This window comes from Quercus suber, unplaced genomic scaffold (assembly GCF_002906115.3).
Source record: "Quercus suber isolate HL8 unplaced genomic scaffold, Cork oak 2.0 scaffold_88, whole genome shotgun sequence".
Lineage (NCBI taxonomy): Eukaryota > Viridiplantae > Streptophyta > Magnoliopsida > Fagales > Fagaceae > Quercus > Quercus suber.
Genome location: NW_027069553.1, coordinates 160,078 through 187,673, shown reverse-complemented (window position 1 = coordinate 187,673; position 27,596 = coordinate 160,078). Strand labels below are relative to the sequence as shown.

Here is a 27,596-nt window from a genome sequence, read left to right as displayed (position 1 = left end):
TACATAATAATTGACTGATAAACTTTGTTGCAAAAATTACCGTATCATACACCATAAACATAGAGGCCATGAACTTAACCCTAACAGCTTAACATAATTTTACATATAAAAAGTTCTAGCGTAAAATTTTCTCCAATTGCTATCCATACAGGTGATTATACAGGAAATGATCTCCACTATTAGTGCATAATTATGTAATCATTTTCAACATTTCGGCTACAAAGTATGTAATCCTTGCTATACTGGGCATTGCTTCTCTTAAAAAAGAAAAAAAAATTTATATATATCCTATATCTTTGCTTTGGCTATGGACAATTGTGAACTGCCACTGATTATCTTCTCATAGGCTTGTGTTGATGTTGTGCAGGTCTAGCAGAATGAGGCAGTGGCTCAGGGCTTTCAGAGACCTCTGATATTGGACTTGAAATATTGAGAAAGCTTCCCAAAACAGGAGGATCGGGTGTGTCTATGGGGGAAAAACATGGAAATTAGAGGTATGAGAGTGCAGATACATATTGAAATATACAGATAAAGTCAGGCAATTCTAGTTAAAGAAGAGTGTACCAAATAATGACTGAATAGAAGGTCTCTTTGGCTTGTTGGTCTTTTTCTTCAATTGAGCTGCATTGAGGTTAGCCTCTTAACAGTTAGCGAAAGCTAAGAAACAAAGTCTCAAAACAATTAGATACATCAGGCTATAATGGCCATTAAATAATGTCAGTTCTTTTATTACAGTTCGAATGGTATGATCTACACCTCCGGCCTCCGCCCCCTTTTTTGGCATACATAGTAAGGGCCAAGGTTGTCAAAATCAGGATCCTACGTAAGATTGCAAGAGGTAGATAGAATCGTGGATCGTAGGATCTTACCTATTTTCAAATTTGAAGCAAAAAACACATTGATAGTGACTCTGTATATTGAATAATCACGTAAATTATGAATCTTCCATAAATAAAAAATAAATAAATTAAGATTTTGATCATATGATGTAATTTGCATGTCCTACATCGCTATGTCTATACTAATGAAACAAATATATTTAAGTTTTAATTCAATGTATTTAAAAATTTTAGTAAATGTTTAATTAGAAACCAACCAAATACCAAAATACTAGCACACTTTTTCCTTCAACAGCAGCTCTTAAACCCTCATCATCACCTAATATTGATAATCAAATGATACAATAGTGATCACACATTCACACTATACACTAGTAACTTTTTCTTTTTTCCTTTTTTAAATCTATAAAGGAAGGTATTAAAATTATTACTTCATTATCTTCATCAATATCTATACCATCATCTTCTGGTCAACACTCTTTGCTAACCACTCATTATCCGAAGACAAGTTCTTTAAACCAATTTCTTCTTTTGCACTTGATGGTTTAGGTATTTTCTCTTTTATCTTCAAGTTTTACATAACAAATACCAACTCATTCATTTTTTTTTATTTTTTTTTTGTTGGTTTAAACAATTTTCTCCTTTTTTAGTGTACTTTAAGTTGTACCAATTTTAATAGAGAATTCTCAACTGGGGGATAATATACCAAAGTCATTTGGTCTTACTATTCCAAATGTACTCCAATTACTTTCACAACTTGAAGAACTATATGTTAAGCTCAATATTCTAATAGCAAAAAATTTCAATTCAAGAAAGTCATCTCCATATGAGCCCACCACTTAGTTGATACATTTATGAAATACAATGTCTTAGTCTTGAGATTACAAATTACAACTTATAAAGATGAACTTGAAAATAAAATAAAATAATAAAAAATAAAAAACTGATTTTTACGTTTTGGTAGGATCAGTAGGATCCCATACAATCCTACACGATCCTATATGCAATCCTACAATTTTTACGATCCTTGTGCGATTCTAAACATTTTGGTGAGGCAAGATCCTAAAATCGTGCGATCTTACGATCCAGATCGCGATTTTGACAATCATGGTAAGGGCTGCTATAAAGAATATTTTCAGCAACTATAAACAATATATTCTATTTAAGAGAAAAAAAAACTATAAATGATATATCACAGCATCATAACTAAAGAATTTATAAAGGTTGATACAAACCAATGCCAGGTATATGATCCTCGCTCACGATCTCAAAATTCTTGTACGTATAACCAACAAAATTCGCATCCTTGGATGGAAGCATCTGTAATCAAATGAAGTGATAATCAGTCACTACAAACAGACTCACTAAAACTTGGTAGTGCAGACATGCGAAGCAGGGAACCTTTAGCTGCATCAGATGTGTCAAACATAAGCACATCTTAGACACATTTGGCATGTTGAATTCTTTTAGAGAAAACATTTTAACTTACAAAGTTGAAAAGAAAATAATTAAGAAGGAATATTATGAAATATTATTGCAATCATGGACAAACCCCTTATGAAGCTTATCATACAAGTTACATCTCTGGAGAGGGGAGAAATGGAAGAGGGAATATAAGCTTAAGAAAAAAATATTGTTCTTTAGTTTTCGTTGTTTATATATAAGAAAGCCACGTAACCCACTAACCCAATACACACTTGGATACCACCCCAAACAATGCCATTAATAATCCAAAGGACTTCTTGAATTTCTGACCACGTTGAGGAGAGATCTCTCTCTCATATCCTACACTATACTGCTAGACAATTGGTATAGAAGAGTTAAAATGGAAAAGAGAAAGTTCAACAACAGGTGAATTTATAATGACATCAACAGATGCTGCATTGATATTAAAATTCCTCTGCCACAAAATTATGGGGAAACTGCAAACCATTTCTGTTCCAAAATCATATTCTTGTAATATAAACAAGGCAGTTTAGCTTAAAGCCATAGCAGATATAGATACTTTTAGAATAGCGATTAAATGATTAAATTTATCATTTTTTTAATAACTTAAGCTTTTAGGACAAGTGATACTTTATCATGATATCAAGACATGTGGTTCTGAATTCGAACCTTGTACCAGCTCTATCTCCCATTTAAAAAAAGTAAAAATTCCACGTGTTGGGCCTCACATGTTGAGGAGTTTGGGCCCACAAGTGAGAGATAGTATTGTTAAAATAATGGTTAAATGATTAAATTTATTATTTCCTAACAGCTGCTTTTGGAAAAGTGGAAATTTATCAAATACCATCTTGAACTTGACAAACTTAACTAGATGCACCAGGCGAGCGGAAAAATGAGAGGGTCCATTTTAAAAAAAAAAATTATATAAGTAATGAAAATTTTTATTAAAAACTCAAAAAAATAGTCACTCAAGCATACGATAGGGACAATAGCAATCAAAAACACAAAAATGAAATGGTTGCCTACTACAGAACCAATCTGATAAAGTTTTGAGGAAAAAATGAGAGGGTCCATTTCATGATTAAGATTTAATTTTCAAGAATATGAGGGTATACATGGTGCCATTTCAGTTAACATCAATTATCATTCCTTATATGGCAGAATAGAATTTCAAATGACGTAGCATCATGTATACCCTTAGATCCCTGGAAGCTAGGTCTTGACCATAAAACATTTCCTTTGAAAGCCTTTGAAACATTTCCTCATGGAAGTAAAATAATACAGCCAGATACTTATCCTGAATTCTAGGCACATACATCCACTAGTGGTGAAAGCCTTCATACATCCCAGATACATATACTATTCTTGTAGAAGTGAATTAATATAGAAAACACTTGTCTGACAAGGAGGTAATGGAACTAGAGTTGCTGTCATAGCATATTTGAGCCAGATGGAGGAAAGGATTTGATTAAGGGACCAGGGACTCTAAGCAGGAAAATTATCTTCATAAGTTTTTTATATTTATTACTATAACAGATGTATGCAGAAGACTTACGGCTGTAAAGGAGGTTTGGGCCGTTGGGGATGTGTGTGGGGGGATGAAAGAAACTAATTTTTTGGTCATTCAATAGAAGTACCCAATTTTGGGCTTCCAGGATCTGACAATGTTCTTATGGGTTTTATAGATGGAAAACTTCTTTGAGGGGCTTAATGGTATAACCTTCCCCCCCACCACCACCACCACACACACACACACACACACACACACAAAAAAAAAAAGAAGAGAGAGAGAGAGAGAGAGAGAGAAAGAAAATCCCCAGGAATCGCACAGATGCCCATGGAAGACAGACTCCAATAAGTCCAATGCAACAATTTTCAACACACAGTACCCACTAGTTTGAGTTGGGAGAACCTCATCTCCTTGAATTGCTCTAACATGTTTGAAAGAGTTAAGTATACATCTAATTTTGAGCCATATGTTATAAATAGATTGACCAACTCTATGAAACATATAGAAGGATCATTTGGACTTTTCAGAAAAATACATAAACATCCTAAGTGACCTTTTCATAATAAGAATTACTAATGGCAGTAATAAAATAGAAGTAAAGGGAATTCCCGGGAGATCTTCACTATAACAGTATTTTATCATTTAAGTTTTCTCTAATTGTGTCCTCTATGTAAAGACAGTGCAGCAAATGCCAACCAAAATAATGATAAGAAGAAGAGCCCAATCCCATCCCAAAAGCCCTTCAAAAGTTGAAAAGGACTTAAGCTTCCATCAACTCAAATCTCTCACAACCATAAATTCTAAATAAAGGTGGTCTGAGACTCAGAGGTATGTGGTTAACACAGGACAAGTGTGTATTGACTCTTGGTCAGTCCACTTGGGTGAGAAATCATTCTTTCAGCAAGCCCGTGGCCCTGGAATTAAAGAGCTTCCTAATTGGTTGGTAGCCAAAAGAAAAGAAACCAACGGGGGAAAAATGCTGAAAGGAATTTGCATTCTTTCCTTTCTGTATCGTCCTAATAGCATTTCATTTTCCCCAGCATCTTTATCTATCTTTTCTCAAATACTATTGGAAAGGATCCTCTTAATTGTTTTATTAAGATAATAATGATTACAAACTTCAGAGTTAAACAAACTACGTACTGAAAATAAATTTTAAAAAACATATTAACAAATCAGATAAATAGTAAGATCGGGTCAATAGAAATTAAAAGTTCCCAAGACAACAAAATATAAAACTAATGCAAATTATAAAACTTGCCTTTCTCCATGGACCCGATTTTGATGAAGGTTGTCCCATGGCCGCTGACTGCAGACACAGTGAAATGAATAAATATTACCAATAAAATTGCAAAATGAATTCATCACCCAGAAAGGGGAAAGAATAATTTAAACATGTGTCTTTCAAAGGTCCTTTAGGCTTTAGCTCAAGCAGATGAAAAACAAAACATAGCCAATACAATTAATACTTCTAGAAGTCCATTGCCAGGAAACTTCACATGAAATGCACTTCTAGAAGTCCATTGACAGTAAAATTCACATGCCAACAATTTCAGTCAATGAAGATACAAGTAAACTAGGTGATAAAATTACTATATATACCAGCAAACATGTCATCAAAGCAAACTGCCATACTATAGAAGCGCTTTAATAACATGTTGGAATGCTAATATGACAATTACTTATCTAGATTTTTGATATATAAAAACCAAATTATGGAATGTAGGCATGAGGACTCAAGTGTGCATGTGAGAGAAAAGAAACAGCGGTGAAGAGTATCACTTTTTAGAGAAACAAAATGTAAAGAAACCATTACTCTCACCTCTTCAAACTTCTCAAAGTTCTGAGTATCTAACTCATCGTTAACCTCTGGAATGAAAGCAGCTTCCATCTCATATAATCTATCCCACTGTAATCCTTTAAACCATGTGTGTGCCTAATATGAGTTGAAACTTTTGAGTTATAGTAGAAAATAAATTACCCATGTACACAATAAATCAAAAGAGAGTCTAAAAATCCCAACTTTTATTTCAAAAGCTCCTTTTGTCCCAAGCCTTCCCTCAACATTGCAGAGAAGCTTGCAAATGAGATCTTTGGCCTCTGCAGACAGCTTCGCTTCTTCAGGAAATTTCAAATGAGTTCTCCAGTTTACGATCTGCAATGCATGAACTGACCATTTGTTTGATAAGAATATACATATCAGATGTTAGCAGAGATGTCTTCATGTACAATACATAAAGGCAAGATTAATGTCCACACTTCAGGAAAAACAACTATATGATTATTGCAAATTGCTCAGACGAGACATGAATGTAACATTAACTAATATTATTGCATAAGTCTGAAAATCTGAGACAAGAAATCAATATTTTAACAAACAAGGTTCCCCTAAATTATTGTTAGTTGTTAGTGGGAGAAAAGCGTTGTTTATCATTTTAAAGCAAACACAATTTCTTTTAAATTTCATAAAATGATTTCAGAATTAGTCTAGTTTCTATTAAATTTATCTCTCATTGCCTGACATGTAAATGATATGGGAGGTTGTGCGACATAGAGACATGATAGCAATATTAAGGACTTTCCCATTAGGCAATGACGGTTCCTAAGTGATCATGAGCAAAGATGAGGATTCACACTAGTAAGCAAAGGACCCCTGTAGGACCCTTCAAAAGAGTGGCCAACACCACAATTACCTTTCTGCATGTTGACATTGGTTCTTCAGAATAGAATGGTGGATAACCCACAAGCATCTCATACATGATTGCTCCAAGAGACCACCTGATACAGATATCTTGTCACCAAATAAAAACAAATTACCTGTCTAGACTGTGATGTGTACTAAAGAATCAACTAACCAGTCACACTCCATTCCATATCCTTTCTTCAGTAGCACTTCTGGGGCAATGTAGTCTGGTGTTCCCACTGTTGAATAAGCCTGTATGGCACACAGCAGATCTATTTATATGGAAACATTTACAGTGAACATTTTCCGACAACCAATATAGCAGATCTATTTATATCCTTTCTAGTTTCCTTTAGTAAAATTTTCAACAATAGGAAACAATTCCCAACAATGAAAATTTGAGTTTAAAAAAAAATAGGTCAAGGGGTGGCAGTAGACATAAATTGTCTGGCAACCAGCCAAAAGCTGGCTGGCTAACATAGTAGTCAGTGGTGACCACCAAAATCACTGCAGACCAAATGAGGGTGACTGGTAGAAGAGGAGCCATTGAGAGCAATTGGGGTGCCAGGAAAGGCCACAAATGGTTGGATGGAGGTTGCTGGTAGTAGTACAAGGCTTGAGTCTACTTCTCAAAAATTTAAGTCATTTTGCAGAATTTAGGCTCAGTTTCTCTTAATTTTACTGAAGTCCCTCAAAGACAAGAAAGTACAAAGATATTTTCTGGAAGTTATTTTCTTCAATGGTACCTTCAGATTATGAATATTAGCATAGACCTTCAATATCCCATATTCTACGTTGTTGGGACTATTGACATCATTACTCTTATCAACCAAAAATAGGAAATTGACATTTAAATTTCAAAAATGCCATCTTAAGCTGAAATTCCGATCAAATTCCCTCATCCAACCAAAGCCTTAGTATTCCAGTCATGTATATTCTTTTTCCTTTTCCAAAGTTTGATAGAAAAATTCAAATGGAACAATCTAATATGCCATCAAAATATGCAAAGCAGAATTCAAAATTAATTTCTGTGAACAGGGAAAGTTTTTCACCAGCCTAAGCAGGTACAGTAAGCTTGATGAAACCTAATTTAGAAAGTCTGCAAAAGTAGCTAAACAAGTGCTTTCTAATGCAATTGAAAAGCGAGTTAAGTGTGAGTGATAAAGGCAATTTTACCAACTTCACAACCAATAATCTACAGTTGCACTTTATATCTAAAATATGCGTTTCATGAGAAACAGAGAATAAAATTTCACCCAGGGAACTAAGCCCTACAAATGAAGTGTCAATTCTAGGATAATAGAGAGCATACCAACATTCGCCTGTTTTTTTGCCAGTGCAATAACTGTTCCTGTTGGGTCCGCCTTGGTGCAGAATGCAAATTAGAATGGCTGCTACTCTCCAATGAAGATTTGAAATTCCTTCCCACTCCATGGTCATTCTCACTAAGATTCGGAAAACTACTACAGTCCAAGGGCTTACACAACCCAAAATCCGAAAGCTTAATATGGCCATTACGGTCAAGCAGCAAATTATCAGGCTTGATATCCCTATAACAGAAAGGAAAACTCACTTCCACAGTGGTCTAAGTAGACTTATCAAATGCATGAGGTACATTATAAAGGACCCAAAAGAAAATGTAGCAAATGAAATATTAAACTGGGTACAATATAAAAATTAAAATTTAAAAAAAAAAATGTAGGCCACAAGGATCCTTTACATCAAACATTTTATGACCCAAAATCTCATAAGATGGTTATACACAGATATGAATGCCTTTCTTCATCGTTATTCCTGCAGATAAGGCTACTTTCTTGAGTTATTAGAGTTATTAGAAAGAACTTGTTTGAAAACGTATACAGAAATATCACGGTTTGAGAAATAATATGAAGTGACAGAAGCAGACTCAGAGCAGATGGCAAGTTTAGGCATACAATATCAAGTAAATACCACCACAAGGTTTTGTATTACTATTAAATGACTTATGCTGTGACCTGTGAGGATATCACCATCGTACCCTATGTCTAGCAACTGGATATTATTATAGATACTGTGGGAACAATGGCATAGATCAATTATATAAACCTGTGGATGTAGTTGTGCTTGTGAATAGACTCGATGGCGAGGACCGTCTCCCCAACATAAAACCTGGCCTCATCCTCACTCAAGGTATCTTTGCGCATTAGTAACGTCATCATGTCACCACCAGGAAGATATTCCATTATAAGATACAAAAAATCATCATCTTGAAAGGAGCAGTAGAGCTTGACAATGTAAGTACTATCAACTTCCGCAAGAAGATTTCTTTCAGCTTTAACATGTTCCACCTTCAAAAAATAAAAGGATTATTAAATAATAATCATACAATAAGCAAATCCCTTTTTCACAAAAAAAATACAATCAGCAAGGAAATATGAATTGAAATTCCAGTGACAAAGCCAGGATTTTATACTAGGAGGGGCAAGAATAAAAGAGAAGGTTGAAATCAAAGTTAATTTGAAATTTTCAATCAATATGAATTGTAAAAGAAATTAACGATTAAATTTTCATTTTAAACAATAATTTATTTTTCATGCTTAGGGTCAATTTTTTTCTGAATTTTCATTAATGATTTTTCATATATTCCAATTATTGCATGATTATTGATTTCTTTATTGTTGTATATCTCGAATATTCCTCTCTCAATATACTTAAACTTATTAAAAGATAAGTGTTATACAAAATATAGTTATTATTATGCTAAAAAAACATATTTATAAACTACTACATTGTTAGATCAGGATTATATAATAGTACATATTTCATAAAATTTATATATATATATATATATATATGAAAAAATTAATCAATATGCAAAATAAATGAGATCTATAATGTCAAAGAAAAATTGTTTTTTCTTAAAGTTTTTTTGGCCTTTAACAAGACAAATTTTGATCCTAAAAAACCAAGAGCATGATCCCAGTCTGTTTGAGGAAATTATGCGCAAATAATCAACACGTTTAATGCAAAAAATTGATTAATTTTTTAACATAAATACAACAAAAACAACAAGCCTTAGTCAGGTTGGCGGTTGGCCACATGTATCCTATCCAAAATCATACTCTCTATCAAGAGCATGATCCCAGTCTGTTTGAAGAAATTATATGCAAATAATTGACATGTTTAATGCTAAAAATTGATTAAATTTTTAACATAAATACAACAAAAACAACAAGCATTTGTCAGATTGGCGGTTGGCCACATGTATCCTATCCAAAATCATACTCTTTATCACCTCCTTAATTGACATGTCATTTTTTACTATTTCTACTAATGTTATTTTTTGTCTTCCTTTATATTTTCTCATTCCCATGACTTGAATCAACTCACTTTTCCTCAAAGGTGCATTAATCGCTCTCCTTTTACACAACCAAACCATCTTGAAAAGGGCTGAAATAATATCGGATCAATATTAAGATGTGCCAAAAAGTACCGTCGCCTAGAAGTTTAAGAGGAGGCTGGTCCCCTAGTCCATTCTATGAACCAAGCAACGTATGCGTTGCCTAAAATGATGGTTCCTGTTATTGATTTTGTCATTCCAGAAAATTTAAATGCACCAATTGGAAAGAAGGATGTTATGCTGTCATCATGTATACCTCCAAGATAGAAGATGAAAGGGTGTCAAGGCCAAACCTTTTATCTTTTACTAAGGTTACAATGGAACTTTTTTTTTTTTTTGATAGATAATGAGAGACCTATTATTAAAAAGAAAAAGAAGAATAATACAAGTTGTTCATGATGATGAACAATGAGAATTAGAAGAAACAAACAGCCAAACGAAAGAGAGGGAAATCAAATAGTTAATCTAAGTGAAAACAAAAACTCAAGAAGAGACGACGACTCAGTAAAACCCCAACAACAAGACCACTCAAAAAGACATTGCTGGCTTAAAACCTTTAACTCATCCAACGTCTTCTCCAAGTTCTCAAAGGAGCGGCGATTCCGTTCCAACCAAACAATCCACATTAAGCACCCTGGAATCAAATTCCAAATATTCAAGTTGTGCTTCCCAAGCCACTGATGCCAACAAGACAACAATCCTGCCAACGATCCTGGCATAACCCAATGAATACCATAAGCCTGAAGCATAAAGGGCCATAAGGAATGAGTAACAGGACAATGAAGAAGGAGATGGTCAACGGACTCCCCATCACAACAACACATACAACACCAATTTGTCAAAGTGCGACCCCTAAGCATGTTATTATCCAACGTGAGAATCCGATCATGAGCAACTATCCACAAGAAGAAAGCCACTCGCTTAGGAATCTTAGGTTTCCAAACACCCTTCCAAGGAAACTGAATATTCGGAGTACCCTGAGTTGCATGGTAATACAAATGGGTGTCAAACTTACCATTACCTTTGAGTCGCCAACAAAGAGTATCCCTCCTACCACCCTAAGGAATACAAGGTTGGATAAACTGTAAAAGAGAAAAAGAAGCAGCAAGCTCCCAATCTTCGAAAGCTCTGTAAAACCTTAAATCCCACACTCTAATAGTGCTCCTTCCAGAATCCACAAAACCTTAGAGACGCAAGCATCCTTAGCAGCTGAACACAAAAAGAGCTCAGGATATAGATCTTTTAGGGTATTATCCCCAATCCATCTATCATGCCAGAAGCGGATATGGGTGCCTTCACCCACTACAAAAGACAGATGCTTAGAAAAACTCTCCCACCCTTCCTGAATGCTTCTCCAAAGGCCACATCCATGAGTCCTCCTGCACACTTTCGTACACCACCCCCCTTGACCCTCACCATATTTTGCAGAGATAACTCTCCGCCAAAGATGGGTAACTTCAAGACCAAAACGCCACAACCATTTCCCTAATAAAGCTTGATTAAGCGATGCTACCCTTCTTATCCCCAAACCCCCCAATTCAACCAGTAAACACACCTTTTCCCAAGCCACCAAAGGATATTTGAAACTTCCTTCAAAAGACCCCCAAAGAAAATTGCTCTGAATACTTTCCATTCTAACTGCCACAGCTTTAGGAATAGTGAAGAGGGATAAAAAGTACGTTGGAAGACTAGAGAGAGTACTCTTTAGTAAAGTGAGCCTACCACCCTTAGATAAATAGAGATGCTTCCACCCTGAAAGTTTCTTCTCCATCTTCTCCAAAATAGGATTCCAAATCGCAGCAGTCTTAAAAGAAGTTCCCAACGGCATTCCCAAATATTTCATAGGCACACTCCCCACTCTACAATGAAGAATACTAGCCAAATCAACTAGATTATTCACCTCCCCAACAGGGACAATCTCACTTTTCCCAACATTGGCCTTCAAACCCGTAAAAGCCTGAAAACAAGACAACGCCAACCTTATTGACAGCAACTGATCCCTAGAAGCATCACAAAATAAGATAGCGTCGTCCGCAAACAACAAATGGGAAATCCGTACACCAACAAAATTCACAGCTCCCACATGAAACCCCCAAATAAGGTTATTCTCCTCTGTCTTCTTCAAAATTCTGCTTAAAACCTCCATGATAAAAAAAAAACAAAAACGGGGATAAAGGGTCTCCTTGTCTCAACCCTCGAGAGCTTCCAAAAAAGCCTTCAGGGGAACCATTTACTAGGACAGAACAACGAACAGAAGTAACATAAGTCTTAATCCACCCCCTCCATTTCAACCCAAATCCCATCCGGTCCAACAAATAAAACAAGGCCTCCCAGTTTACGTGATCATAAGCTTTTTCAATATCAAGCTTGCAAACCACCCCCGGGATCCGGCTCTTCAACCTACTATCCAGACACTCATTTGCAATGAGCACTAAATCCAAAATCTGCCTTCCACCAACAAACGAATTTTGATTCTCAGATATGAGATTATCCAACACCGTCCTCAGCCGGTTAGCCAACACCTTGGACAACAACTTGTACACACTTCCCACCAAACTAATAGGGCGAAAGTCCTTAATGTTGACAGCATTACCCTTCTTAGGAATTAAAGTGAGAAACGAAGCGTTCATAGACCGTTCAAACACAAAATGCCGATGAAAATACTCAAAAACATCCATGACATCCTTTTCCACAACACTCCAACATTTATGAAAGAAAGCTATGGTGAAACCATCAGGACCAGGGGCTTTATCACCCTCCATCTCCCTTAATACCTGGAGGACTTCCTCCTTCGTGAATTCCTTCTCCAAAAACAGCCTCTCCTCCTCTTCAATACAAGCAAAATCTAAACCATTCATAGTAGGGTGCCCCAGATCAGTTTCCTCAAACAGCCCTTGACAGAAAAGAACTAACTGAGAGCGCACATCCGACTCATCCTCATAAAGGACGCCATCCATCTCGATCCTCTTAATATGGTTAGCATTTCTATGAGAGTTTGCTAAACTATGAAAGAAATGAGTATTATTATCTCCCTCCTTCACATATAAAGCTCGAGATTTTTGTCTCTAGGAAATTTCCTCTAGGGAAGCCAACTGTTCTATGTCTCCTTTGAGTAGAATACAACAAATCTATTCCTCATCCGATAGACCCAGCAACTCCTCTTTCGCATCTAACCCCATCAGTTCAATCAGCAAATTTTTCTTTCTAAAAGCCAAGTCACCAAGGAGGAGTTTGGTGACTTGGCTTTTAGAAAGAAAAATTTGCTGATTGAACGGTCTATGTACACCATAGGGTGCTTCCTTTGGGTACAGGTTTGCGGGTTTACCAAGTCACCAAAATAAAACCTGGTAAACCCGCAAACCTGTACCCATTCCACCACTGCTGAACCCTATCTACAAAACCCTCAACTTTCAACCACATATTTTCAAATTTAAAGGCACTTTGGCCACGACAAACAACACCAGCTTCCAACAAAAGAGGGCAGTGATCAAAGATAACACAAGGAAGCACCCTTTGGTGTACATTCTCAAAATGAACCTCCCAATCTAGAGAAACCAAGGCCCTGTCAATTCTTGAAATAGAGGGAAGCCCGAAATTTCTAAACCAAGTTAAGGAAGCCCCCTCTAAGGGTAAATCAACTAAAGAATTACTCTCTATAAAGTCCGAGAAAGCAAATATAGCAGGGCTAAACGACTCACAGCCAAGCCTTTCACTTGGGTACCTAATGATGTTAAAATCACCAACTAAGCACCATGCCATGGGCCATCTAGCACGCACCTGTGACAACTCCTCCCACAAAGTAGCCCGCTGACCGTCATCATTGGGGCCATACACACCTGTACAAGCCCAAACAAAGTCATCCACCACTCCTCTCAATAAGACTCTGACAGAAAGGAAAAATGTCCTAGATTTTACTTGAAGACATGCCCCTTTGAGGTTTGAATAAAATCCTCCCTCCCTACCCATGAATGCATTTTCTGGACCTTTACCTCCTAAATCCCTCCCTACCACACAGCCAACACCTTTACCTCCTCTGTTCCCTTCTCTACCACTGCCTCTAAACCAGCCACCTCCTTCTTTTCCTGGATCCTTTCCACTACCATTCCCAGCATACTTCGGTTTTTTTCCTTTTCACTCTCTTTGTCCACCACATAATTCTCCTCTGAACACCCCACCTATTACTGACCTGCCTTTACAACCACCAATATGGTCTAGACCAACCTCTACAATATCACCCACACTTCTTCCTAACAAATTGCCTCCCCCTAGCTCAGCTCCTCAGGGCAGAGGGGGTGGTAACAGTGCTTTTCGCATAGATTCCAAAACCTTTTCTTTCTCATTTGACAGGGGGCGGGCTGATCCTTATTCTATTCACGAGTCGTCAGAATTTTAAAAATTCTGTTTGGATGGGTCGGAAGGGATTGGAATGGCTTCTATCGTGTTTTGCAAATATTCAGGATTGGGGTCCAGGAAAGGATTATTTGTGCAAACATTTTAGAGCTAATAATAAGTTTTTCGAATTCCGAGGAAGGTCGAATAAGGCTGGTATTTTCGTGGAGATAGTTGTGTATTTTGGTGGAGCTCGTCATGGCTGGGTTATGGTTCCTGCAAGCTCAAACCAATCTGGGTGGTGCTTGTTTACTAAAGAATTAGATAGGCTCTTATCAGCTTCCAACACTATTTGGGTGGAAGGGAAGTCTGCTGATGAAGCTGTTGGTGGTGGTTCTACGAAAGGTGGTGGGCAAGATGGGAAGAAATCTTTCAATATCGGTGACCTGCGGAAATTAAGGAATTTTGAAATTTTTAGAGTTGTTTTGGGACATAACGTGCAGAAGGGAGTTTCTGCCGTTACTGTCTCCTCTAAAAATGGCAGACCCACGCGTTAGTTTAAGTTTGACGTGACTTCTGCAAATTTGGCACTGAGGGTGACTAAATCTACTGGGGGGTAAACGAGTGGTAACTCGGTTGAACCCATCCAATCCTCTTTTGTCCAATACAAGTGGGCCTGTTTTGTTTAAAACTGTAGCTGGGCATGTTAAAGCCCATTTAGCTGAACCGAGTGGAAAGGCCCAAGTGGAGGGTTATAATCATCTTGGTTTGGGCGTAGGTAAGTCATGTACTCGAGTGCTAGTGTGGTGGGAGAGTGCTCCAAGCTTCCGATGAAATCAACGAAGACACCGGGGTTGCCAGAGACTCTGACGGCAGTCATATCGCCGTTACCCAGTTCTGATCAAGCTTCGGAGCTTCTCCCGTCCTACCTGACAAGAGTGTTAGGTGTCCCTAAGACCGGTAAGGGCTTGGCGTCAAGGAGTGGCTACGTTGTGGATGTTTTCGACACCGTTAAGGCTGGTTCATCCATGAGTTCAGTCTCTGATGCCGAGGAAAGTATTGGATTTGGGGTTAGCTCGGCGACGGCATCGTTTGAGACTCCGATGCTGAAAGATGTACCACCGATCCTTGGTAGGTACCCATGGGTGGCTCAAAATCGCTTTTATCCTCTCTCAGACCTGGGTAATGGGATTGAGGATGAGTTTGAGGAAGGGGAAGTTCTAGTAGAAGAACAGAGGGGTATTTCTGTGGATTCTGGTGGGGGAGTTCAGACAGAATCTGGACTGCATATCCTTCCGTGGGAGAATAGAGAAGTGGTTGACCATAGTTGTGATGGTGGAGAGGAAGATTTTTGTGTGTTGGAGTGTGACCCTCTGTCTCGGTGTGAACCCAATGAACTCAGAGAGTTGGTGCTGGTGCAAGATTCTGTGGAAGGAACTCAGGTGATGGAGTCAGTGACACCCTCAAACTGGGTGTCCCAGACGATGAAAAATTTATGTAACATGGTGGGTTTTCCTATCGTGAAACACGAAGCGCAATGTTATGCTTTGTTTCGCCTTTTGGAACAGGAGTGTCTTAAGGTGGTTGATGGTGGGGTGTCCAAGCGACCCATAAATTCAGGTTCACTAGGTATCAGGGAGCTTAAGGGGCTTATCTCTAATATTAACTATGATGGTGTCTCTTCTAGGAATAGAAGCAGAGTTTCTTCGACTTCTGTGGGGGGTTGTTGGCAATTGTAAATGACTCTGTGACTTTTTCTAGGAATGTAAGGGGGCTTAACAATCCTCGGAAGAGAGAGGTTTGTAAGAATCTTCTAAAAGAATGGAAGTGTGATATTGTATGCTTTCAAGAAACAAAAGTATCTTCTACTAATGTTGTTTTTGTTCGGAGTTTATGGGGTAGTCCATACATTGATTTATTTATGGTTCTATCATGTTATGGGGTTTCTATTTGTGATTTTTACCATTTCTAAGGTTTGTGCTTAGGGTTTGTTTGGCTGAGCTTATTTTGTTTATTAGGTTAGGCAGCTTGTTAGAGATTCAATGTTTACTACAGAAAATTGTACTCTATGCTGGGTCCCAATCTTGTCACTATTATTTAATGTGGGACCCCACTCACATGTGTACACCCAATTTAACCCCACTTAACTTATCAAAAATAAATAAATAAACACTTTAACCCCACTAATGTTTTAAACAAAATAAGCTCATACAAACAAACTCATAGTGATTAAAACCTAGTACTAACCTTTTTGATAAGTCCCCTACACTAAAAATATTATTAAGGTAGGTTTTGTGGTGCCATGCTCAAAATTAGTGCTAATTTGAGTTTTGAATTTAGAATTTCCATTGATGTAAGTTTATAGTGATTGAGGATTATGTGGGATTATGTTTTGATAATGGTTTTATTATTTTCCTTCTTATTGATGTACCCTTGTAAGCCTACTTAAAAAGAATCCAGTAAACATAAATGACAGATTGTTGAGAAATAAAATTTCATGTTGGATTTTTTTTTTCAACTACTAGAAGCTAATTCAGTTTTCCTACTTGGTGCTAATTCCAAGCAAACCCTAAATGTTAATTCCTAGGGCCTATCTTTATTATTGGTTTGATTATTTATACCTAAATTCTTATTCTATCTCCATTTCCCATCCCCTTTTGAACCTGTCCGGCATCATTTTGTTTTCTGTAAATATTGATGCAACACTCTCAATTCAAAAAATGCTTTGGGTTTTTTGTGAATTTTGCAGCAATGAGGTTGTTGAGAATTGCATGTTCAATCCTTTTCTTCCTTAGTGTGATGCAAAGAAAAAAATAGTTGTGATGCCTTCTGTTTCATCTTCTTTTTTGTTTTTCAGCAACTCAATCTCCTCCCTAACCCTAAAATCCAATTCTTAAAAGTCCTAAACCATCAATCCACAAAATAGCTCCAAAACAACCCCCAAAATACTAAAACACTAAGCACTATTCACAGCCCAGAAAGCAACCCAGAAATTTGAGTTCACTTCCTTGTTTGGCCTCCTAACCGAATTCCTTTCTGATGCAGGGCATTTCAAGCAACTACATCCTAATTAGTTAGTTAGTTAGATAACTGCTTAAGCATTGGCCAATAGGATTTAGACACTTGACAACCATCTAGAGACTGCCAAAACAACTAGTATAAATAGCAAAATGTAGGCACTTTGTAGATAAGTTTTGATATATGATTGAAAATAATCCCTAAGAGCTTTTATTTGAGAACTGTGTGTTCTATGCAGAGGTGCCTAACCACCTAATAATGTGTTCTAAGCAACTCACTTTCTATCTAATCTAAATCATATCACAGCACATCATCTTTCCTGCATCACTTTCCTTACCCTCTTAGAAACCCTTAATTCCCTAGTACTTTCCAGCCTTTACCCAGCAAAATTTTAGCTCTAGATATCCCAAACCCTACAAAAATTTTCTGCCAAACAAGCCCTAGCCTAAAGGTCACTCTTTGCTGCAGGTCCACATCACAGATGGGCTCGGCTTTTCAGGGAAAGGAGCAGAAATCTCTAGGTTGGAAGTTTAAGGGGCTGGTAAAGGGCGTCCCCAGGGGGTGGGGTTAGTTTTGCATAAGCAGGTGGGCTTGGCTGGCTGGCCACAGAGCAATTGGAACCCCCCCTAACTCTGCCTTGGAAATTTCCATTCTTTTAACAGAATTTCATGACTACCAAGAAAGCATCAAGTAAGGAAAATGATATTAGAGTTTTTAATGCCTAGAAGGATATTTGCATCATTGCATCAGTTGTATGGGCTGTTAGTTATTTATTCAGACTTCAATTCAGTAAAGTACTACTGCTTCAAAAAGTACCTGGCCTCTGCGAAGCATCTCAGATTTCTTCAGCTTCTTCATTGCATAAACATGCCTAGTAGCTTTCTCTCTGCAAAGTCTCACCTGCACATTTACAGCAAATATGTTAGCAATACAGTCACCATACTTAAATATCTAAAACTGTTATATATTCAGAGGGGAAGGCTGATATACCTTAACACCCTTTTTTCAATACAGTTTTTTTGCTTATAAAAAAAAATAAAAAAATAAAAATAAAAAAATAAAAAAAAATAAAAAATAAAAATTATAATTACTTATGAAAAAAAAGGTAGGTTAGAGAAAAATGGTAAAAGATCTTTTGGGAAGAAAGAGACAGATCATTGACATTACAATACTGGAAGGCAAAGTAAGAATAGAACCTCCCCAAATGCACCCCTTCCTATAATGGTCAAAAGTTCGAAATCATCAACACCCATCTTATGTCTTTGAAGGCGCATATATTCTGTCTCCTGTTGCTCTAAATATTTCAGAATATCCATTTGCTCTTCCTTCGAAACTTCAGCATCAGCAAGCTTTCTCTCCACTATCCAGCGCCTATTTTAGGAGGAACACTAAGTAAGTACAACATGGAATTACCTGATGAGACCAATATGTTTACAAGCATATGGAAAATTTTATTGCATTCAATAGAAGCAAGAACTAACAGGCAGGAAATAAAGACAATACAACAATACTAATCAACACATGCACAATGGAGTACAAAATGAAGGGAAATTTGCAAAATTAGACTTTGTTGTTTTGGCATATAACAATTTCCTGGAGAAAATGTCTTCAGTGGAAAATATTTTCAATGGATTTTCTGTTATATGGTTGAGACTGAAATTAAATTTTCAGTGTTTGGCTGTATTGAAAATAACTACAGTAAAATAAAAAATAAAAAACTCACAAGAAAAAGGTAGTAATGCTTGTACAGCGCTAGTGATGGAGAAGTTAGAGGGAAGAGGGAGAGGAAGATGGTGGTGGTGGCAAGAAAGAGGGAGTAAAGGAAGGAGGAAATGATGGTAGCAACAGCGTAGTGGTGGCAAGGTGTACTTATACATTAATTCACTGCATTAATATTTATACTTCAATTTAATTGGAATAAGCTTAATGTTAAAAAGAAAAGCTGCTCTTTTTTTCATACTTCTGAAACTTTTCAAACCACTGGAAATAATTGTTCCTTTTTGTGTATTAAATGCCTGGATTTCACACTTTAATCTCAGATAAAAAGTTGGACTACAAGAAAAAAGGTATTGCTTCTTGAAGATTTATATGAGTACACAAAAGTTAAGCATTATAGCTGCAATTCCACTCATGCAAAATTTAGAAAGAATAAAAAAATTCATGGAAGAAATCCAAACAATAAAATGACCCAACTCGTAGATAAAATCAATAGAAGTGTTCCAAGTCATGACTCAGGAAGTAAACACAAGCCAAGAATGGTCAAAAGTCCAACATTATGCCACCACATTGCAGAAGAAACTACATCATAACAATGTCAAAATAAATAAAAAGAAAAAGAAAAAGCGCAAACATTTCTCCAACACATAGAACAGTCCCTCACAGCATCAGGTCATATAAGTGTTGACAAACTTACCTCTCCTTCCTATCTTGCAAACACTTCATTTGGGACTTGTAATGGTTCTCAATATACTGCTTGGCTGCTGCTGCCTTCTGTTGTGCTGCATCTGAAGGTACTTCATCATTCACAGACTTATGTGCATCCTTCCCACTTTCCATTTCCTTCTTGGAGGGTTCAGTTTTCTCTCTAGGTTGGAATTTCTTAAACCAACTCCTTGCAGAATCCATTACTCTCACATTCAATCACAACGTTGCATTCTTCTTCCAATTCTATAACCAATAACTTTAAAATATAAAATAAAAAATCATCAATTTTGTGTTCCAAAAATCAGATTATGATCAGCAAGATGATTCAAGAGTAATACTAAAAACAGAAATATCATCACAATTTACACAATTAATTTAAAAAACAAAAATTTACATGGAAATAAGGTTTAAATACACTGTTAGTCCCTAAAATTTAGCACGAGCGACTTTCATCCCTAAAGTTTAAAGTGCTCGCTTTTAGTCCCTTAGATGACATGGAAAAACTTAAAACTGACACGTCATCACTCCTTAGGGACTCCCTAAAATTCAGCACATGACTTTGATTCTTGAAGTTTTAAAGTGCTCACTTTTAGTCCCTTAGATGATGTGGAAAAACTTAAAACTAACACATCATCACTCCTTAGGGACTCCCAAAAATTTAGCACTTGAGTGACTAGGGGCCATTTGGTATGGTAGTTTAAGCAATACTTCTCAGTTTTTAAACAACATTATACATATTTCCAAAAAATACAAACAAAGTTACTAGAACAACGTTACCAAACGGCCCCTTTGATTCTTGAAGTTTGAAGTGCTCACCTTTAGTCCCTTAAATGATGTGGAAAAACTTAAAAATGACACATCATCACTCCTTAGGGACTCCCTAAAATTTAGCACTTGAGCGACTTTGATTCTTGAAGTTTAAAGTGCTCACTTTTAGTCCCTTAGATGACATGGCAAAACTTAAAACTAACACATCATCACTCCTTAGGGACTCCCTAAAATTTAGCACATGAGCGACTTTGATTCTTGAAGTTTGAAGTGCTCACTTTTAGTCCCTTATATGACGTGGCAAAACTTAAAACTGACACATCATCACTCCTTAGGGACTCCCTAAAATTTAGGACATGAGCAACTTTAATTCTTGAAGTTTAAATTTGCTCACTTTTAGTCCCTTACATGACATGGCAAAACTTAAAACTGACACGTCATCACTCCTTAGGGACTCCCTAAAATTTAGGACATAAGCGTCTTTAATCCCTAAAGTTTAAATTTGCTCGCTTTTAATCCCTTATATGACATGGCAAAACTTAAAACTGACACATCATCACTCCTTAGGGACTCCCAAAAATTTAGAATGAGCAACTTTAATCCCTGAAGTTTAAATTTGCTCGCTTTTAGTCCCTTAGATGACGTGGCAAAACTTAAAACTGACAAGTCATCACTCCTTAGGGACTCCCTAAAATTTAGGACATGAGCGTCTTTAATTCCTAAAGTTTAAATTTGCTCGCTTTTAGAACCTTATATGACATGGAAAAACTTAAAACTGATACGTCATCACTCCTTAAGGACTTCCTAAAATGTTAAAGAGCTAGCTGCATCAGGTTGTATAGCTGAGTGTAGTGTATAGGTACATAGGATTAGATCATGACATGTGCTGAGATTGTATTTAGACATGTGATCTTGATTGTATTAAGCATGTGCTGCTGTATTGGCAGTTAGCTGGGTAGTTAGGCAGTTAGTTAGTTACTTGGCAGTAAGAGATTGGCATGAGGGTATAAGAGAGGATTGTACAGTGAGGCAGAGGGGTATGTGAATGTAATGCAATTTTGTTCTTAACCATTTCCAATCTTTTCCCTTTTCTTGTGGAGGCCCGGTTGTCCTTGAAATCAACCAAAAAAATATCTTCAATTGTCCAAAGTCAATTGACAAATTGAAGAGACTTAATAATTGGTATCAAAGCAGTAACTGATACATGGCAGAAACAAGAGCTACGACAAATAATGAGAAAACTGCAGCTTTAGCTACCAAGTTCGAAGGGCATGATGTTACCTTGTTGGAGATGAAGCAACAATTGGGTGTAATTGCTCAATTTATGCAAAAGATGGATCAAAGATTGAGTAATACAAAGGTACAGGTTCAAGAAGAAAATCAGAGAAGGATTTAGAATGTGGAAAACTCCATTGTTGTATCAGGTGCCAAGCCTTTGAGATTGGAGTTCCCTCATTTTTCAAGGGGTAGATTCAGCTTCATGGATTTACAAGTCTAATCAATTCTTTGCTTGCTACAACACCCCTGAACATCAAAAGGTTCTAATGGGGCATCTTATCTCATGGAAGGGGAAGCCTTAATTTGGTTTCAAGATGCTGAGAATTCTGGTTTGTTCAGTGATTGGGAGGCATTTGTTAAGGCAGTGCATGTAAGGTTTGGTGCTACTTCTTATGATGATCCAATGGAGTCACTCACAAGATTGAAGCAGGCCTCTTCTGTTATTGCTTATGGAGGGCAATTTGAGGCTATTTCTAATAGGGTTCGAAGCTTGTCTGAGCCTCATAAACTGAGTTGTTTTCTCAGTGGGCTTAAGGATGAAGTGAGACTTCCTGTGAGGATGTTAGGTCCCAAGAACCTTAATGAAGCTTTTGGCCTTGCTAAGATGCAAGAGGAGTATCTCTGGAGTTGTAGAAGGTCTAGCAAGATTCCTCATGATGGTTCAAGACCATCCATTAGCATCTCTACATCAGACTCAAGAACCAAGGTGTCTCTGCAAAGACTAACAGCTGCTCAAATGGAAGAAAGGAGGAAGAAGGGTCTATGTTATCATTGTGATGAGAAGTGGCAGAGTGGACATCAATGTAAGGGAGCAAGGATTTTTCTCTTAGAAGGAGTTTCTTTTTCTCAAGAATTGCCTTCCTCTGGCCCACAACTTGTGGAGTTGGAGGCAAATGGGTTTGTGGTCTTGTCAGAAGGTCAGGATGTGCTGCAAGATTCACCTGAGATTACACTATATGCATTAGTGGGCAGTCCTTCTCCAGGCACAACGAGAATTGAAGGGAAAATTCAAAGGCACTGCTTGGTGATTCTTATTGACACTGGCAGTACCCACAATTTTTTGGATGCTGGGTTGTGTTCAAGCTTGAAGTTGGCCATTGATCCAGCTCTAGCTTTTGATGTGAAGATAGCCAATGGGGCTACAGTGAAGACACTTGGTGCTTGTCAAGATTTGCAAGTTCAAGTGCAAGGTCATCACTTTTGTATGGATCTTAATGTGCTTCCTTTAGGAGGGTGTGATTTAGTTTTGGGTACTCAGTGGCTCAGAACATTGGGGTTAATACAATGGGATTTCAATCTGCTTACTATGGCATTTCAGTGGCTTGGCAAGACAGTGGTTCTAAAGGGATTGAGGCCATCTCATTCCTCCCTTCAAGATGCAAGCCAGTTCTTCAAGAAACCTGCTATGAAGGGCCTTTTGTTGCAGATCACAGCCCAACTTTTCACTGCTGAACCTACCTTGCCTGTACTTGAACTAGAGTCTTTATTGGAAGAATTTGCAGCTATGTTTGAGGTTCCTCAAGGCTTGCCTCCTTCTCGAGGGTCATGAGCATAGCATTCCACTCAAGAAGGGCATTCAAGCAGTGTGCGGAAGGCCTTATAGGTATCCCTATTTTCAGAAAACTGAAATTGAGAAAATTGTCAAAGAACTTTTAGAAGTTGGCTCTATTAGACCAAGCCAAAGCCCATTTTCATCACTTGTTCTGGTAGTTGGGAAAGCTAATGGATCTTGGCAAATGTGTATAGATTATAGAGCTCTAAATCAAGTCACTATTAAAGATAAGTTTCCTATACCAGCAGTGGATGAACTGCTTCATGAACTATGTGGTTCAATGATCTTTTCTAAGCTTGATATAAGGTCTGGTTACCATCAGATTAGAATGAAAGCTGAGGATGTCCTAAAACTGCATTTAGGACTCATTAGAGTCACTATGAATTCTTGGTGATGCCTTTTGGTCTCACAAATGCTCCTTCCACTTTCCAAGCTCTTATGAATGATATCTTTAAACCATTTTTGAGGAAGTTTGTTCTGGTTTTTTTTTTATGATATCTTGGTCTATAGTCAGTCCTTAGCAAACCACTTGAATCACTTAAGGGCTGTGCTTAGTGTTTTGCTTCAAAATCAGCTTTATGCTTAGAAGAGCAAGTGTTCCTTTGGCTGCTCTGAAGTGGAGTATTTGGGGCACATTGTGTCAAGTGAGGGTGTCAAAACTAATCCTAAGAAAGTTATGGCTATGCAGCAATGGCCAACTCCTACTTGTGTGAAAGCTTTGAGAGGTTTTTTGGGGCTCACAGGTTATTACACGGAGTTTATCAAAAATTATGGTCTCATAGTTGCACCCTTGACTAATTTGCTCAGAAAGGATGCTTTTAAATGGACTGTTGAGGCTGATTCTGCCTTTTAACACCTCAAGGCTGCTGTCATGAATCCCCCTATCTTAGCTTTACCTGATTTCTCTAAGCCATTTATTATTGAGTGTGATGCCTCAAGAGTGGGAATAGGTGCTGTTTTGATTCAAGGACAGAGGACTATAGCCTTCCACAGCCAAGTTTTGAAGGGCAAAAGTTTGCACCTTTCTACTTATGAAAACAAGTTCTTGGCCTTGGTTACAACTGTCAAAAGGTGGAGACCTTATCTTCTTGGCAAGCCATTCATCATTAAACCTGGTCACCAAAGCTTGAAATTCTTGTTAGAGCATAAAATAGGCACCCCAGCATAGCAAAAATGGATTTCTAAGCTTTTGGGTTATGCTTTTGTGGTGGAGTACAAGAGGGGTCAAGATAACAAGGTTGCTGATGCCTTGTCCAAACTGGGATGCTCTTTTGATTTGGTGGCAGACCCTAATGCACACCTATCTCTCATTTCCTTTCCAAGCATTACTTGGATTGAGGAATTACAACAAAGTTATCTCAATGATGAGCTGTCACAACATCTCTTGACTGCTCTTAAGCAAGGCACTACTCCTAAGCATTACACTTTGCATAATGGTCTGATTTTATATAAAGGAAGGATATTTTTGGGGCCATCCTGTTGTTTAATACCTAAAGTGTTGTCTCATGTTCATGACAATCCCCTAGGTGGCCATTCTGGGTACTTGAAATCTTTTCATAGGTTGAAGCAGGACTTTTGGTGGCAGGGTATGAAGTCTGACTTGAAAACTTATATCAAGGAATGTGTTGTATGTCAACAGATGAAGCATGAGACTTGTAGGCCAGCAGGGTTTGTTGCAGCCATTTCCCATTCCTTCTAAGCCTTGGTCTAATATTAGCATAGACTTTGTGGAAGGTCTTCCAAAATCTCATAGAATGGATGTTGTCTTTGTGGTAGTGGATCGGCTTACTAAGTATGTCCACATTATTGCCTTATCTCATCCTTATTCAGCCTCTAAGGTTGCTACCTTATTTGTTCAACATGTGTTCAAACTACATGGGATGCCTAGTTCAATTGTTAGTGATAGGGATCCTGCCTTTACTTCCCTTTTCTAGTCTAAGCTGATGAGGTTGCAGGGTGTTCAATTGGCCATGTCTTCTTCTTATCACCCTCAAACTGATGGCCAAACTAAGGTGGTGAATAGGATTCTTGAGCAGTACCTCAGGATCTTCACTAGTGACAAACCAGCTGAATGGGTTGAGTGGTTACCTTTGTGTGAGTATTGGTTCAATACTAACTTCCATGTTTCAACTAAATGTACTCCCTTTGAAGCTTTATATGGTATCGCTCCCCCTAAACTCCTTGATTATATTCCTAGTACCACTAAGGTTGAGGCTATGGATAGGTAGCTGCATTCTAGGCAAGAGTTGATTGCTGTTTTGAGGCATAATTTGGTGCAAGATCAGAATGCCATGAAACTACAAGCAGACAAGCATAGATCAGATAGAGTTTTTGAAGTTGGTGACTGGGTTTACTTGAGGTTGCAGCCATTTAAGCAGCAATCCCTGGCTCACAGGGCTTCTCACAAGCTCTCTCCGAGGTTCTATGGATCCTTCCAGGTTCTTCAAAGGATTGAAGCTGCTGCTTACAAGTTGCAATTACCTTCAGAATCCAGAATTCATCCAGTTTTTCATGTTTCTTGCCTTAAGAAGCAATTGGGGCAACATGTTCTTCCAATTCCTACCCTACCAGCTGTGAATGATGTGGGAGTTCTCAATCCTGAACCAGTGGCTATTTTGGACAATAAGGAGCTCAATCTACGCTCAAGGGTCATCACTGAGTTGTTGGTCTAGTGGCAAGGGGGTTCTGCAAAAGATACCACTTGGGAATCCTTGCATTCTCTTTCAAGGCAGTTCCCTCACCTTGTGGGCAAGGTGTTTTAAGGAGGGGGTATTGTTAAGGAGCTAGCTGCATCAGGTTGTATAGCTGAGTGTAGTGTATAGGTACATTGGATTAGATCATGACATGTGCTGAGATTGTATTTAGACATGTGATCTTGATTGTATAAAGCATGTGCTAATTGTATGAAGCATGTGCTGATGTATTGGTAGTTAGCTGGGTAGTTAGGCAGTTAGTTAGTTACTTGGCAGTTAGAGATTGGCATGAGGGTATAAGAGAGGATTGTATGGTGAGGCAGAGGGGTGTGTGAATGTAATGCAATTTTGTTCTTAACCATTTCCAATCTTTTCCCTTTTCTTGTGGAGGCCCGGTTGTCCTTGAAATCAACCAGAAAAATATCTTCAATTGTCCAAAGTCAATTGACAGATCGAAGAGACTTAATATAAAATTTAGTATGAGCAACTTTAATCCCTGAAGTTTAAATTTACTCGCTTTTAGTCCCTTAAATGACATGGCAAAACTTAAAACTGATACATCATCACTACTTAGGGACTCCCCAAAATTTAGCATATGAGTGACTTTAATCCCTGAATTTTAATTTTGCTCGCTTTTAGTCCCTTAGATGACTTGGCAAGAGTTGAAACTGACACATCATCACTCCGTACTCGAACACTTTCAGTTTGTAAGGAACTAAAATCTATCACTTCAATTTTCTCATGGACTAAAAATCTATCACTTCAATTTTATTAGGGACTAAAATCGATCACCTCAAGTTTTGTAAGGACTAAAACCGACCACTTTAAATTTGTTAGGGACTATAAGCAATCAGTTTAAACTACTTCAGGGACTAAAATCGCTCATAGTCTAAAGTTTAGGGAAAATAAGCACACATGACCCCCTATGATGAAGAAAACAACATGTATAGTTAGATTCACAGTTCACTATACTTGACTCTCTTAACAAGCTTGAAAATTTCTACTATCAGCTTTGTTTGGCTAACGAGAAACCAAAAGGACACTAAACAACAAGAAAAACAAATCATCGTGTACATAGCAAAACTGTAAAAATACAAATTAATCACGCAATCAACTATTTTAAAGCTACACAAAACTGACCAAAAGTCAATCTAATATCAATTAGGGTTTGCTCTTCACACTCTTTCATTTAAAAAAAAAAAAATTGTTTTCTTCTGGAATTCAGATTCAGAAAACACATCACCAGGGAAAAAAAATTAAATAAATAGAGAGAATGGAATTAAAAAGAGTACCTAATTGCAGGAATTGCAGAGAAAGAGCAAGGAATTGAAATTCATGGAAAACTCATTCACATGCAAACTAACACTTTAACTGTCACAACAACCAGCCCCACTTTGTGACTTTTTGTGTACTCTTATCCTTTGCTAACAAGGAAAAATTTTTTCAAAAGGAATTTGTTTTTAAAATTTAAAAAAAAAAAAAAAAGTTACTGGATTTTGAAAGTTCTACCTAGTACGCGTGATGACTGACGCGTGGCAGTTTGGGGAGGGTGAGGCCGGCGTGATTTGAACAACGTGAAAGCACGATCAAATGCTTTATTGCCACGTCGGATGGGCATAAATGCGCGCGAAATTGGGCTTTACGCGTTTTATGGGTGTTGTGTAAGCAAGTGATGTG

General features: G+C 37.5%; 2 protein-coding genes across 2 annotated transcripts; one reads left to right on the top strand and one right to left on the bottom strand.

The window, feature by feature from the left end:
* LOC112019468 (uncharacterized) lies at positions 1 to 27,355 on the bottom strand. The gene is made up of 14 exons (XM_024051984.2): positions 27,212 to 27,355; positions 19,618 to 19,884; positions 18,401 to 18,575; positions 18,021 to 18,104; positions 8,564 to 8,805; positions 7,791 to 8,028; positions 6,651 to 6,730; positions 6,489 to 6,573; positions 5,819 to 5,950; positions 5,618 to 5,731; positions 5,057 to 5,104; positions 2,075 to 2,159; positions 565 to 621; positions 1 to 466 (listed from the first exon to the last, which is right to left on the bottom strand). Exons 2-14 carry the CDS (start codon positions 19,827 to 19,829, stop codon positions 333 to 335), a joined length of 1,686 nt encoding a protein of 561 aa, XP_023907752.1. The 5' UTR covers positions 19,830 to 19,884; positions 27,212 to 27,355; the 3' UTR covers positions 1 to 332.
* LOC112019466 (uncharacterized) lies at positions 21,601 to 23,620 on the top strand. The gene is made up of 3 exons (XM_024051982.1): positions 21,601 to 21,745; positions 21,935 to 23,187; positions 23,294 to 23,620. The coding sequence occupies exons 1-3, from the start codon at positions 21,601 to 21,603 to the stop codon at positions 23,618 to 23,620; spliced, it is 1,725 nt and encodes a 574-aa protein (XP_023907750.1).
* Positions 27,356 to 27,596: the final 241 nt, after the last annotated feature.